Source organism: Bombus affinis, chromosome 15 (assembly GCF_024516045.1).
Source record: "Bombus affinis isolate iyBomAffi1 chromosome 15, iyBomAffi1.2, whole genome shotgun sequence".
NCBI classification, from domain to species: domain Eukaryota; kingdom Metazoa; phylum Arthropoda; class Insecta; order Hymenoptera; family Apidae; genus Bombus; species Bombus affinis.
In genome coordinates, this window is record NC_066358.1 from 10779777 (window position 1) to 10795713 (window position 15937).

Consider the following 15937-nt stretch of genomic DNA (forward strand, 5'->3'; position numbering starts at 1 on the left):
AAAGTAGAAAAACAGAAAAAAAGAAAGATTTTTTATTTTTATCGATGATCGACAATCAGCCGATAATCTCACGCGAATATCACCTTCGATCGGTAGAGAAATTGCTGTGCTGATCGATCCGTGGAAAATAACTCGATGAACGCGAGATTATCAAAGCCAATAATGGTTAATCTTTGTACAACTCGATCTTTGCTCCTATCACAAGTATTATCTTAAAATTTCTTAAAAATAAACGAGAAAAGTCCAAAGATGTAAATCAAATTAGGTGAAAATGTTCGATTGGCTGGAGAAACGATTAAAATAAACGGAAAGTAAGTAAGTAAATAAATAAGTAAGTAAGTAAGTAAGGAAGGAAGGAAGGAAGGAAGGAAGGAAGGAAGGAAGGGTGAAAACGAATCTGGCAAAGATAGATAGGAGAAAAGAAAGGAAGAGATGGAAGGAAAGTGGCGAGAACGGAATAGGTGGAACGCCGATTAGAAGACGGATCGCGGATTAAACTTGCTTTGAGGATGGCGTATCTGGTAGCCATGCGACGTGCAGTAGCGTGCCGTATCGTGTACATTAATTTGTGCCGGACAAAAATTTAATTACGTGTGTTTCTTTGTTTTGAAGGGCCAGCAAAGGCGGCGGGGGCGATGCCAGGGGAGGGAAGACCCACAATTTCCGATGAGCTTACCTCTGGGAAACCCTGCAAACGCCAAACGTCGATACGCCCGGGAGCAGCCATCTTGGGGGGTTGTATACCTCTCTGCGACGTTCCAGCTAATGCTTTAAAGCAATTCCGGAATACCGGCGCGGCGCAATTAGTCGCGTCTCTTCTTCCTCGTCGATGTTCCAGGGACGCGGAACGACTTGCCGATACATCGATGGCTTATAGCACGAATGTTGCATCCTGATATTCCTTTTTATTTCTTCATTTTTATCTTCATTTTCCACGTTTAGTATTTTTACAAAATTCGATCGTATTTTACGATTAAATAAATATTTGTCGCATTTGCGTCTATCTTTGCGCTTAACGCCGCTACACGATTGATGGCAAATTGCGTGGCGTCGATCCCGCACTTTACGACAGAGAATGAGAAAAGACGATATAGTCGGCTACTTTGTACGTTCAACGTTCCCATTTCTTACTGTTCCATTATAGAATTTTTTCACCCGACCTTATTTTAACACATCGTGAGCATTATAACAGTAATTTCGAAGCGCTTGTTCAGGCTGTTGCTTCGGAATCGTCTGGATATAGGTGCAAGAATCGGCGAACAATCGCAAATTCTTCGCTACGACGACTACAGTCGACTATTTGTCGGTAGTTGATAGAATTGGAGTTGCCTCTAGAAACTCGATCGGGATCCGAGCGATCGATGGATATACGTGAAAATTGGATTTCCGCGAAACGAAGACGATTTAAAATTGGTAATTGGAATGAAAATGAAGGAAAACTCGAGTTACTTGGACGGTCGAATAACTGAAACGCCGCTATCTCTCTTCGCGCTGTTTATCCAAGAGGCAACGACCATGGACGGCTATTTTTAGTTAAGAGCAGAGTGGCAGGCGGCAATTTGGCTACAACATTCACGGTTGGTATCGAGTTTCGTATTTTGAGAAAGGGTTGAAGGAAGACGCGAGGCAGAAGAGACCACGGCCTAGCATCTGTCCGCGATAGCCGGCTAAGAAAATAAGGCGAGACTCGCGAGCCACGATTAGCGAGAGTAGCACGAGCTGGCCCCGTGTTCGTAACAGTTTTCTCGAGGATTAAAACCTTGTTCACTTTCCGGGCCGCTCCGTTGGCTGTTGCTGGTCGTCGAAATAGCCGATCGAATTACACGTGGCGCGTGCCAGCCGGCCGCCACCGTCGCCGCATACGCCAAAGATCTTTGCTCGAACAAAGAACGCGATAAGCCACCGTCCGATCGCTATCTCGTCATCCGATGGGATTTCCAACGACCAAAGAGGCGGCCACGTTTGCAAATCTTCTGGCGACGATCGTACATGCGATCGTGGAATAATTGGAATCGAAGAAACACAGACAACATAGGCATAAACGATGAACTAAATTCGAACGCTTTGGCAAAGCGTCTGCAAAGCGTATATACTTGCGACGAGTGCAAGCAAGGCGTCTCGTTACGGTGCCGATGAAACTTGCAAATTGATTTTCCACGATGTACGTACATCGGATACGAGAAACGTGTAAAAACGTTTTACGTTGTGTTTCAGTGACACGGTATCTGGAAGCTGGTGCAGCGGCGAGAGGCGGTTCACCGCAAATGTAATTAAGCAGCCGTCGCGTATTTAGTAACATCTCGATCGTTGAAAGCTGGCTTTATCCTAACGGTGGAGATTATCCGATGCGCAATCACTTTAGCAAAGGGAGATGGGTACCAGTGGGAGGAACTTTTGATCGCGAACAATACCGTCACTGTCATCTCGTCACGAGGGTTAATCATTCAACTTTGAATGGACGGCGACGAACACGCCCGCTCTTCTTGCATCGATCTACGGTACGGCTGTGCTTTGACGATACGCGTCGCGTCGCACGATAGCACGGAAATAGAAAATAGAAAGCCGAAAACGTGAAATTTCATTTGCGAATATAAACCGAATTTCGAGGAACTCTTTTCTTGCAACTTGAAAACGCCAACTCGGATACGTTTAACTCCGCCTATAATCGAATAATCGAGTAACCAGCAGCGAGTTAAGAGTAAATTTCAGGCGAAGGAAGTTAGTTTTCTGTATCGCTTCATTTGGCGGATGAAAAGGAGAAACTGAGCATCAACGAGATTCGTTTCTACGAGAACGAACGTACCTACGTACGTACACCCTACGTATCGCGAGTATATTTGTCGAAAGTATTTAAGAAACGAGCACCCGGCGAGATAAGCGGATGCAACCCGGCTCGCGTAGTCGCCTGACGTGCGCGCGCGATTAAGGCGGATCGGCGTACGTACGACGCGTGTCCGTTTCTTTCGATTTCGCCGGTAGAACGATCGCGGAAATGTAATCGCCCGTTTGATTTCAGGTGCGAGCAAACACAGGTGTGTGTGGTCGGCTGCGACGCTCCCTCGAAGAGGGTAGGAAGACCGACCGATTCTCGTTGCCATAGACGCTACGCCATAGGCTATCTCTGCCTCCGAATCGATGATTCGAGATCGGGAAATTGGGCGTAAACGTTTCGTGCAAATTTCGTGGTCGCGTATCGCGGTTAAACGCGAAGCGGCTCTATCGATACGATCAATTTTTTACCTAGAGAACGACGCGATATAAGAGGCAAACTCGATAGTTTAAGCGATCGAGTCTCGCGCGACTCGCACGGTCGCGTACCACCCTGTCGGGTCTAACCTCGACCCTAACAGCGACCGCTGCAACTCGTTGGAAAGGTTACGGTTGCGTGGAATCGCGCCTTACCATCGACAGAGACGAAGGCGGGGTCCGGTTTTCTACGGGGTCCTGCGTAAATACCACGGGCCCGATCGGTTGGAAGCGTAAGCCAATACCCAGGGTGTGCGCTCGGCGTACTGCGAGTTCTTCTACGCGACCCTCTATTCCCATCCTTCTTACACCCTCTGACCGCTTTTTTTCCTTCTCGCTTCCCCCCCTCCCCCCCCCCCTCTTCCCCCTCTTACGCCCGTATCGGGGTTCTTGGGTTTTCGTGTTTTTCAATTTTATAAATCCTTCCTTCTTCGCCTTCTCTTTCGCGAAAGGTTTCGTCGTCGTACAAACCGTTTCGTACATTTATACCGCGTTGCGTTGGTAATCGAGCGGAGAAGCGTCGCTTTTGACGTTTTTCAGCTTCGGACGCGAAACTTTTCAAACGAATAAACGTTAATCGCGGTACGCTCTTATCTCGTTCGTCGTTCTTTCAACGGTACGACACGCAGCTACCGCACGTATTTTCCCAATCGCTCTTCCATACGGATCGATTTCTTTTTAATAAAACCGGCATTTATCGGCGATAATACGGGTAAGCGATACGCAGCGAACGAATCGAAAACCATGCACAGCTCGGTGTACTGGACGGTTCGCTACGTCGACGACACACGGTGGACGCCAGAACGGTCGGTGCCATGCGGTCGACTTCCTCTTCCTGCGTCCACATCGGAACTACAGTAGTCGGGTGTCCGTCCTGACGGTCGCGATTACGTCGAGACATTCGATAGTCGGATGCGCCCGGCCTCGTGAGAGACCACGTTTCCAGCCACCGGCCACTTTACGTCCGACTATCGTCGAACTTGCGTCTAATTTGCAGCGTCGCTCGTCCGGCGAACGAATCACTCGCCTTCGCAAAGAAACTTCCTCTACGTTTATTCGTTGGCATTGTAAAAAATATAGCTCGAGATGTTCTTATCTCGTCGCCTCTTTTCTTCCAACTCGAAAACGATTAATTTAGTTAATCGTTTTCGAATCGTCGAATTTATAGGGACTATTACAGTTTGCTTTTAAAGCAATTCACAGATTAAAAAGATGCTTTAGATAGAACGGAGAATGCCTTTAACCTCTGTCCAACTTTTTCGTTCGATCGCCGTTTTCCATTCTACCAGGCGTTCTTCCATCCAGGCCTTACCCCTATGTTTAGTTTGGTACGTTTAGCAGCGATAGAATTACAAGAATTACAGAGATACGATATTAAATTTGAAAGAAATATCACAAACGCTACGAAAAACTATTATTTTATTCGTTGCTTTCGCGAAAATCTTCGTTGCGCGCAACGACGCAATCGCGCGTTCTAACGCGTTTAGACGAATCGATAAAAGTGACGATTTAATAACGATATAGCGGCTTGGTATTTAAACTCGATGTTAACGCTGGTATCGAGTTACGTGAATTTAACGTGCAAATAATTAAACCACGGGTTTCGCACTCGCGTCGTCCCGATCCGTAAAGCCCGACGGACTTTTCGCAAGAACAGCACGACGATCTCGACCAAGCGGCCAAGGTTCGTCGAAGGGGTAAAAAAAAACTCGCACCGAAGAACGATTACGCGGGCGAGATTCGACGTAATCTCTGCGAGCGTAGGATTTGAGCGAGATACCGAAAGGGAGAAGGAAACGGCGATACTAATCGGACGGTAGCGGAAACTTTTGACTTTTGAGAGACTCGCGAGGCAGACTCGCCGTTCAACGAACGGCTGTAACCGTTAAAAAGCCCGAGTACGAGGAGAAACGGTTTGACAAAGCGGGCATGGGAGCGCGCGATCGCAAAGGGTGGCCGTAGCTGGGTCACAAGTGGAATAGGTAGCCTCGTAGTGTTTGGCAGCCGGGCTCACCGTTCACTGGTCAATAATCGACGAAAGGGAAGGCATTACAAGCCAGTGATCTCGAGGGTATCGAGGCCGCTCGTCTGCGAGGCAGGACCACCGTGATCGGCGTGGTAATGGTATCTGAAGAAAATAATATCCTAGTTCCCCGTCCCGCTCTGGCAACGGGGATACCGGTGTAGCAGAGGCGAACCAGATCACCGATCGCCGATCGCCGAACGAACCATTAGTATCCCGTGTCGTCGACATCGACGACGGCCAACCCGTGTATTCCAACGTCTCGCGTTTTACACGCCCGTCGACATGGATATCGTTCAAACGGTTCTTCCTCGCGTCCTCTCGCGCATCCTCCTTCCACCTTGTAACGGATATCGCTGGCAGTGCGATAGGTCGCGCATGGCAATTTTCTTTCTTCGCTCTTGAAGATCCGTGTTTCTACGATTATGCGGTCGTGGATAGATGTCGTGAAGTAACGAGAGCGAAATATCGCTGTCGCAGTCCGTCAAATACGTTTGAAATAAATAAATAGACGTAGAGCGAGTCGTTGATACAAAGTATAAAACTCGTTATCGTTGGTCGCGTAACTCGTAAGATACTCGGAGATACTCTCTAGATACGTACTGTTCGATACCGTCGCTCGGGATCGCGTCCGTTTATTCAATTTCAAATTCGTCTTCGTTGGACGGTGCGTGTAGCGGCGACGTTAACCCGTCGAGGCTAAATCAACGTCGCTCTCGACTCGTTTCTTTACGAAACAAAGCAACGCGTTTAACGATTCGTCCCGATCTTTTACCATTCCGAGTAGCCGCTTCGATCCTCCGACGAATCGAAGGAAAATCCGACAGACCGTTCGAATTCTTCGTAAATATTATACGCAAAAATTCGTAGTCCGCTGGCGACCACCGAACGAAGCTAGGGTTCCGTGATCGTAGCCGACGATGTATATGCAGATAGATCGGACGTATAGAAAAACGAGCCGTCAACGCGCATCGTTCGACGATGGAAACAACGAAAATTCCGTCAACAACGAACTCGAAGGTTGCGCTGGACGGGCAAACATCGTCGAACGGAAGACGCGTGAATCGGCGTTTAAACGCGAGCGAAAATGAAAAGCGCCGCGAATCTGCTTAGCAAACACCTTGCCGAATGCGAGCATAGACGAAAGGTGGACACGTTGCTGGAGGGTAGGGGCAGACACACGTGGAAGAGCGGTACGTTAGGTGCGTGGAAGAAAGCGAGGCGGTGGTGGCGGGGAAAAAAGAGAGCGACGAAAAGGCCGGCCCATGACGGAGTGGGGTCAAAGTGGTAGTCAGAGTGAATAAGGGGTGAGAGTGGGTGATAGTAGGTGGTAGATCCCTAGTTAGCCAAGACACGTTGACGAGCCATCGTGGCAGCATGGCAGCAGCGCGCGATACCATCCCTCGACGCTTCTCCCTCTTTTTCTTCCTCCTCTTCGTCTTCCTCTTCTTCTCCTTCTTGCTACCTCGAGATTCACGCTGGCTGCAACTTTAATACGCATCGTTGTAAACCGCGATATACATCGGCGAGCGAGTTCGAACGCGATTCCGGTTAACTTACCGTGTAGTTTTTTAATTCGTTTCGTCGACGTCGCGAGTGCGCTCTTACGCGATGGAGCAAGAACAGTGCGTATAGCGCGGCTATGTCTTCCGCGTGTTTCAAGATCAGACTGAAAATTCGATCACGAGCGGATAGAGGCGAATAACGATTCCGCCCCGAGATAGAAGAGACTCGACGCGCGTTTCAACAGAGAACTTTGTACAGCGATGGAAGGATGCGCGTTGTTCGCTATCGAGCGATCGCGAATCGTGCAAAAGCGATGACTCGGATCCGGATGATCGCGTGGAACGAGCCGGACGAATACCGCGTACCCGTTAGGTTTGGAAATTGTTAACCGTGCGAGCGAGTTTCAGTTTCAAAGTCGAAAGCAGTGAGTTTCAAACGAAGAGTTCGAAGAATCTCAAACACATCGTGCGACGAATACCGGATACTCGTCGTGGTCGGTAGTTGGTGATTGTTAATCGCGCAAGGAGAAGCGGCTAAGAGGATAAGTTTCGAAGCGAAGAAAGCGGAAGGCCATTTTGCCGCATCGATCGACGGTCGACGATCGTTCGAATCGCTGGATATGGAGAACCGAATCACGTGGCAACATGCACATGGTTTTCAGGCTATGAATGAAAATATCTGGCAGATTTTCCGCAGAAGCCTTTAGAGGAAACCGGCAGGTCTTCCAAGCCATAAAGGTACTTCTATAAGCTCGGTCCATATGCGCGTGCATTTTCCTTTCAGCCATTCATAAAAAGTCATTCATGAATTTTCGCTCATTTTTTATTATCTCCTTTGCTTTCTCGAACAATCACGTTACAAAGTTACGTTACGGAGTACCGCGATCCCTTAAATAACTTTGCGCGCATTTAAAGAAACTGGAAAAACGCGATCGGTGCGATTGCTACAAAAAACGAACATTCGTACGTAACGATATAAACTATTTAGGTAAAAGTATTTAGTCGTCTTTGTAGTTAGTTTATTCAGCTTCTTATACGTCGTTAAATCGCAAACGGTCATCGCTTCGAATATTTACGCGCCTGTAACGCGCGTAAAGGCGAAATTTTCGAAAACAGCCTTCAAACATCTCGTTTATGATTGCATGGCGTTGCTCGTTTCGAAACTGATGACGATCTTCCAAAAGAAAATCTAACTTTTGTCGCGTTGCGCTTTATCTCGAACAAACTGGACGAGAATCGTATAAAATATAAAACGGAAGCAAGAAAATAGGTTGGAAAGCGAACGACAGAACGAATTATAGAGATAAGTATCGACGAATATTTTTCCGCGATATTTTATCGGCAATTAAGAAAGTGGCGGTGACAGCGGCGGCGGCGGCGGCGGCGGCGGCGGCGGCGGCGACGGTGACGGTGGAAATATCGCGAAAAATATTGATAAAGAAATCGGTCATACTCATGGAGCAATGTGCGGTTGCTAGGGAGACCAGAGGGGCTGGACCACGTCTCTACAGAGAGGAGGCAATCCGTCCGTGTATTTTGTCGAGAGAGGCGGGGGAAGGGGGTGTCTCTAAGGGCGGCTACGACCAGAAATTTCGCAGAGATGGAGTTTCTGCAGAATCATCACACGGTGAACACCTCCGAACCGCCGTACACCCTTGGCACAGGTGAGCCACAGTGTCCCTGACTGCGAATTAATTTTCACTGCTATATATCGTGTATACGAGACACGAGACTCGAGACTCGAAGGAACCGATGCGACCTTTCTTTTCTCCTTCTTACGAAACGCAAATATCTTGCCAGTTACCTACGATTTTACCAAGTGACTTTGCCAACGTCTTTCTTCGCGTATTCTTTATTTTTGTTCGTCGTTCCTCCTTGCGTCGGATTTTTCCATATTCTTTCTCAGCCGTTACAACGGGATAACGCGTTACGGAACGATACGGATGCTCGTAAACTCATCGTTTATCTTTCCGTGAATCGATCTCGAGCAAAGTTACTCGACAGTTACTCCGTATCTCTCTCCTATTCTCTCTTAATAATTAACTTTGACAATTTTTTATTAGCCATATTTTCCAACGTCGATATACTCAGATATCTCGCGATATCTGAATTTCGATCTTACATTTTTTAACGATACGCAAAGTTGAAATTTTTCGTTTCGATTTTAGCAGCAAGTAAGTTTGAAAAATCCAAATCACCCGACTTATCTTTTCGTAGGTTCGGTAGGAAGTATCGAGGCCACCATACCTTCCGGCCTGTGCACCGGGTCTCTCGGTGTCCTGTCCACCGAAGACGCCTTGACGGATAATCAAAACGAAGAGACTCTGGGTGCGCTGCAGGGCACGCTTCGTCTACAGGATCTGCAAAATTCTCCGCAAGACATTGGCGGTGATCAAACGCAACACATCCAAAATTCCGGACAGAACCAACCGGTCAGCGAGTTTGGAGCGAGCTTCTGGGTCGACGATATGGCTGGTTTTCCATTGCCACCGCTGGACTTGGACCCGTTACCTCCTGGTCTCTTCAGCCCATGCTCGGCAACCTACAAGTAAGCGGCAAGAAAATCTCTCCTCGTTCCGTTCGTTGTTCCGCTTTTTTCGTTCTAATCTATAGAAATTTCACCGCTTGACGTTTCTGCTTTGCGACTTTTATCTCCTTTCGTACATACTGTTCGCTGCGTTATAAACGTACCGTCGCTACTTGTATCGCAAATACAAATACACGCTGAAATAACGTATCAAACGCGTAACAAGTTTCGTTCTATCGGTCATTTTTCGGCAAATTGTATTCTTCCATCGAATTAACGAATTTCTTATATCTGAAAAAGAAAAAAAAAAAGAAAAGAAACGAAACAACGATTCTTCGTTTGAACCTTTCGCCGAAGATTTTATTCGCACGTTCTTTGGTCTTTTAAACGTCCGTTGGGAAGAGATTCGCGTCAAAATTCCGAAATCGCGGTAACATAAATTAATCTTTGCGAGAACCAAACAACCCACGTATACGTATTTATAAAATATACTCGAAATTACATAGAATCGATTTAATTTGCTTTTCCGTGTTTGTTCTTCGATCAAAGTTACACAGCTTTGTCAAAGTTAAACGGAAAAGAAGCGAAACAGCGTTCCGTAAAAATTTAAACTCGTATCCCAATATCGCTATTAAAATGCCGACATTTATCTATATTTAAGCACAAGTAATATTATTAAGCGTGTAAAATGTTATTTCCCATAAATGTAGAAAAATCTGCAGTTTAATCACCGCGATAGGTATTTTTCAAGTATTTCGAAACATATATTCAGCTGCGAATCCGAACGGAACGATGCCTTCGACCATTTAGGCTTGATTTGCAAAATTGCCTCCGTGTAAGAAACGTAAAATCCGGCCTTTCTATAGCTCTCTGCTCTTAATCTTTACGATTATTTCGTAAAATATCAGTTATTTCGCCCGTACGTGAACCGCCATGCGTCTTGGTCTGACTAATGTTAGACGTTTCCACTTGGAATCGATCGTTGCATACGCGGGACTAAAGAGTCAACCGGTTTACCGGATCGGTAAAAATAAACAAACGGATAGAATATATCCGACGACTTGGTTAAACTCCGAATATTTCGTTCGAAACAGATTTTATATTAACAAATAACAAAGTACGCAAACGTTTCGACTCAAAAAAAAAAAAAAAAAAAAAAAAAAAAATGGATATTTTCTTTCGATAATATCTTAATTTAATTATTTCGTATATTCAATTTCGTACTTGCCATCTTATTTAGTAATAAATTCTTCCTAGTTTCTAGGAAGTAAACTTTTGCTATATCTCGTTTGATGCCGTTGGAAGAAATCAGTAGGTAAAATGATAAATCGTTCTGCGAATGTAGATAAATACCGCGAGTCGTGCATTTATCGATGCGTGAAATTTAATATTGCCAAAAATGACAGCTTTCTCGCGCTCCTCGATATTTACAGCGTTTGACATCAAACAAGACAAGAAAATTTGTCCGAATTCGTTATCTGACAGACGCTCGTAATAAATTATACCCTCGTTTGCCAATCGGGTTGCGCAACGACCATGATATAATAGTTGGAAAAATTTCGTGCGCCTCCTCATCCATCCAACACGTTTTCCATTGTATGTTTCATATTAAACAAAAATTTCGATTTCTCGATCGATGAATTCAACGCGATTCGATCGTCTAAATACGCGATAATCGAAAACCGAATAATTGGAAAACTTGTTAACCAGGATAATCGACTTGGGCTTTCGATACGTTCGATTCGTTCTCCTCTGTTCGAGAAATATACAGTGGCTAGAGAAACTACGCTAGTACGCTAGTACGTTTATCATTGGATTTATATAGCAGCTAGTTAGATCCAAAAATAAGTGTACGAGCAAGTAGTTTTTCTAGCCACTACGTTAACGGGATTGACGGAAAAAGGAATATAGAGTGGCATGTGGCGTGAACGTAACGACTCTAACGTTGTATTCGATATACCTTGTAATTTTTAAGTGTCGTTGCAGTTGGGGATGCACCAGAGGAGACTGTGCGCCGAGAACGAGCAACGCGAACGGGGAAGGTGTCGCGGACGTGTTACTATCGTTGAAACACGCGGTGGTCCATCCTGGAAGTCCTACCGGCGGATACTACTCCACGGCAGGATCGAGTCATCATTATTCTCAAGATTATACTCAAAATCTTGGCCCGCCTGTCCCACCCACGCATTACGCGTCTACACCAGCCATGTCTGTGAACGTTTCTATGAATATGACCATGAACATGAACATGCACTCTGGGTGAGCCATTACTTTATTCGTATTTATTTTAACGAGCGAGTAGAAAACGATCAAACTTTTATTATCAACGCTTATCCTCCGTTAGCGTTTTTGACAATCTGTGTCTTTACGACTGATAAAAACATTGCTCTTCAGTTTCAAAATAGATTTCGAATTTCTACCTTTCGAAATCACGATCGTCCTAGTTTCTAATTTCTAATCTATCTATCTATATTTCAGTTGTTAACACATCTGCCAACATTTTCCTACAAATTGAACGTCTTTCGCTATAATATCAATGTAAAACAGTTGTTTCATTCGCATCGTCCGTATCTGTGCCATAATGTAAGATATAAAATACAATTAGAATTAATTACGATATCGGTGTCGTTTATAACGATCTAAAATCTAAAATCCTTAAAACATGTAATATCGGTCTCTATTAATTTTCAATATTCTTAGGAAAATGAGTTTTAAAATTCGTTTCAACGAAAATATTCAATCTGATATAAATATTGTATATAAGAATTGTAGTATTTTAAATGCTTGTTTGAATCGTGAAATAAGACTTTATAAAATATTGCTATTTTTTCACACGAAAGGGATCATTTTATCGCGTTGGAACCTTTTTCGTTGTCTAGAAATAGAGCGGCGAGTACGAACATTTTCCGAATCGAATCATATTCGTAGCGGGACTGTTTGATAGAAATCGACACTTTATTGGAAGCCATAAGAATTGTAAGGTGAACCGATACTCTATTCTTCTAAATTACGTGAACGTTGAAATTGTTGCCATATAAACGATATGATTGTTTTATAAAGCTTTTTACCGTTTGCTTACAAAAACGCAAACACAGAAACACAAACACAGAAACTCGCATAACACAACGATTTAAACAATTCAACGAGTTTTATTACTGTTTTTCCTTTTGCGATTAAAAAAATTATTAAAAAAAATACCATACGTTTACTTACTTTATCGATTATCGAAACAAGTGCCTAAAAGCTATATATAGACAAAAAGAGAGTTCAGGATTTTCAAGATGATCAAACTATCAAAAATAACATAAATAAATAGAAGAAATAGGAAAGGTAGTTTCTTATTAAACATCTAGTTTATACGATTATTCGTATCGAATTCCTATTATTACCTAAATACCTCGAAACATCTTAAACTCGATCGTCGATAAACTTAAACATCTTATACTACGACAAAATTCACTCGATCAAGCCAGCCTTTCGATTATTTCCGACAGTATTTTTTTTTTTTTTCAAAAATTCAATTTCATCTCACCATTTCGATACGCTTTTTGTAAAGTAGCTCGTAATATTTAGCTCCTCGAAACCAGACAGCCCTTCGCCATTTTGCTCGACGGAGAGGGTGCGCATCTAAGAGGGTGTAAAAGCCGAGTTATTCTGAAATTCACGGTTGTGTGCGTAGGTACGAGCAAAGCTATTCGTCGGCATGGGGCGTGGAACCCCTGTTAAGTCCCGCCCAGCAGTATAATCCTGTGGAGCAGCAGGCAAGGGTGAATCAACCCCCGGCCAATAGTCTGATCGGCACCAGTACCCATCCTCATTCTCATCCCCCAGCGCACGGCCATTCCAGGCTGCAATTGTCCAGTGAGCATGCTCTGTGCATAGGCGCCACCGGCAACCCAGTCACACCCGACGACAATGGCAGACCTAACCTATGTCGAATTTGCGGCAAGTCGTATGCGCGACCCAGCACCCTCAAGACGCATCTTAGAACGCACTCTGGGGAGAAACCGTTTAGGTTAGTGGTGAGCCCGCTTCGCTTATCGCTCGATAACGTTCGATCGATAAAGGTCGTTCGTTTTATTCCGTTCACTGATTTACCGTAGTAATTAGAAATTTATTATTATTATTTATTAGAAGACCTCCCGAAATAATACCGATTGAGAGATATATATCAAACGAGATATTACGCACGTTGGAAATTTTACTTATCATTGTACAAACATTTATTATTGCCACTATTTTTATCGTTCGGATTATACTTTTCTTTATAGATTTCATCGATCATGGATGAACAATCACCGATCACGGAACAATTTAAATCCACTAAATATTACAATGAAAAGCATCTGAAAGCGTATAATATTATGTTATTATCTTGTTGCAGGGTTAACAGAGTCGATGTAAAAAGTTCAACTAAATTCTATAACTTCATGGATACTTTCAAATATTGATAAAAGATTTATTCTAATCGATATTATCAAAAATACTTTGCACCATAAATATCTTCTTCTGTTGTTTGAACGGTATTCGCGACAGTACCCCATCGTTACCATCGTTACTTTAGGTTAGGTTCAAAACTTTCGTCATATCGAAATCGAATCTTCGAAAACGACACATACTCGACGAGATTGCCATCGTTTTCTTCTTCGTTTTTAATTTAAATACAATTAGTTCGCAAATTCTTTAGACAAAATACTTACAGTCGTTCTTCCTATAAATCGTTCGTCGCAATTCCAGTACATCGATTTTCGATAGAACGATGGAATTACAAACTGACAAAAACTCGTTACTACCGCCAATAACCACTATCGGCATAATAACATGGTTCTCCTAGAACCAAAATTTAATGCTCCGTATGAAAAATAAAAATATTTTTCCCGCTATAATAAATTCTCCGCTTGAAAATGATGTCGCACTGACGAAATAAACGTTTCAATTACATGTGTATATAATAGATCGATATATCGAAATTATCTTCCTATGAAACCGTAGAATTCAGATTCTTTCCTGCGATTATTTTACTAATATTGTTTTATATTTACAAAATGTCTCAAGATTTACATTCTTTTAGGTGTCACGCGTGCTCCAAGGCATTTAGTCAAGCCGCGAATTTAACTGCCCATGCAAGAACTCATTCGGGAGAAAAACCATTTCGATGTCCAGTGTGTGATCGGAGATTTTCGCAAAGCAGTTCCGTAACCACACATATGAGAACGCACTCGGGAGAACGTCCGTATAGGTGTGTGTTGGCACCTCGTTATATGCATTATTTATTCACCCGTGCCGTAACGCGTGCCGCTCAAACCGGCACATGTCATTACTTGGAAGCATTTGTATCTTATCGCATGCAGAAAAGTATAAAAATCTGGAATGACGCTTCTTATATTATACAAAATTATTTCTTCTAAATTCATATAAATTACTTCCAAGTCGACGATTATCAACGTAATTATAAGTTAAACAATATTGTATTACGTTTTGCAATCCAATCGATCGATTTACCTTTTATAATCGCCAATTCTCTTTTATTCCAGATGTCGATTCTGCAAAAAGGCATTCTCGGATAGTTCTACGTTAACCAAACATCTTCGTATTCATTCTGGCGAGAAACCATATCAATGTAAGCTGTGCTTGCTGAGGTTTAGCCAAAGCGGTAATCTGAACAGGCATATGAGAGTCCATGGCGGTTCTCTAACGTGACACAGCTCAATATCGATTATCGATAACAATCGCGTTCTACCGCGGTGTTGTCGAATACCTGTGATTCAACTTGGCTCGAGCTTACCGGCGAAAATGTAAAATAAAATAACTGCGACGAATGTTGATACTCTCAATAGAGTTTTGCTTCCTGACTGACTCAAATTTGCAAAGCGTTCGTGCGAACACTTGGTTATTTAAGGGCTTACATTTGAATATTTTTTTAAACGATACACAAGACAAGTAATAATCACAATATGTGTTATATTTGGCATTAGGAACTCATCAAGAATTCATTATATATATATATATATATATATGTTTGTGTGTATATATATATATGTGTATATATGATATATACATATATATATATATATACACATCATCATCATCATCATCATCATCATCATCATCATCATTATCATCATCAATCATCATCATCATCACCATCATCATCATCATCATCATCATCATCATCATCACCTCCTGAATCGGAACATTAAATCGAAGGAAATAAAAAACGAAATGTATCGGCATCGTTATAATTTTAAAAAGTATGCACCCGCGAAATTTCTTGTTCGTTCACTTATACGTTCACGAATTGTTTACAAATAGGTCAGGATAGGTTAACAGGGTATCGCAGATTTAGACCTACAGCATCCACCACAGCACCGTTGATTATTGTACAAATATTGTATTTATTATAATTATTATTAATTATAATATTAATGTTGCTGTTTTCACCATCTTCAATTTTCATTATGTGGCTTTTTCTCTTTCAGTTTGCTTCTTTTTCGTCATTGTAAAACGAAGGTGTTTTGGCGCCATTTCCATCGAACAAAAAAAAAAAAAAGAAAAAAGAACGACCTCTCTCTCTCTCTCTCTCTCTCTCTATATATATATATATATATATATAATATTTATACATATATATATATA

General features: G+C 43.0%; 1 protein-coding gene across 1 annotated transcript; it reads left to right on the forward strand.

Moving 5' to 3' along the window:
* Positions 1–7153: 7153 nt before the first annotated feature.
* LOC126924878 (protein glass-like) lies at positions 7154–15152 on the forward strand. Its single transcript, XM_050739823.1, has 7 exons — positions 7154–7512; positions 8253–8438; positions 8992–9322; positions 11288–11560; positions 12981–13316; positions 14373–14540; positions 14836–15152. Exons 2-7 carry the CDS (start codon positions 8375–8377, stop codon positions 14999–15001), a joined length of 1338 nt encoding a protein of 445 aa, XP_050595780.1. The 5' UTR covers positions 7154–7512; positions 8253–8374; the 3' UTR covers positions 15002–15152.
* The last annotated feature ends 785 nt before the right edge of the window (positions 15153–15937 follow it).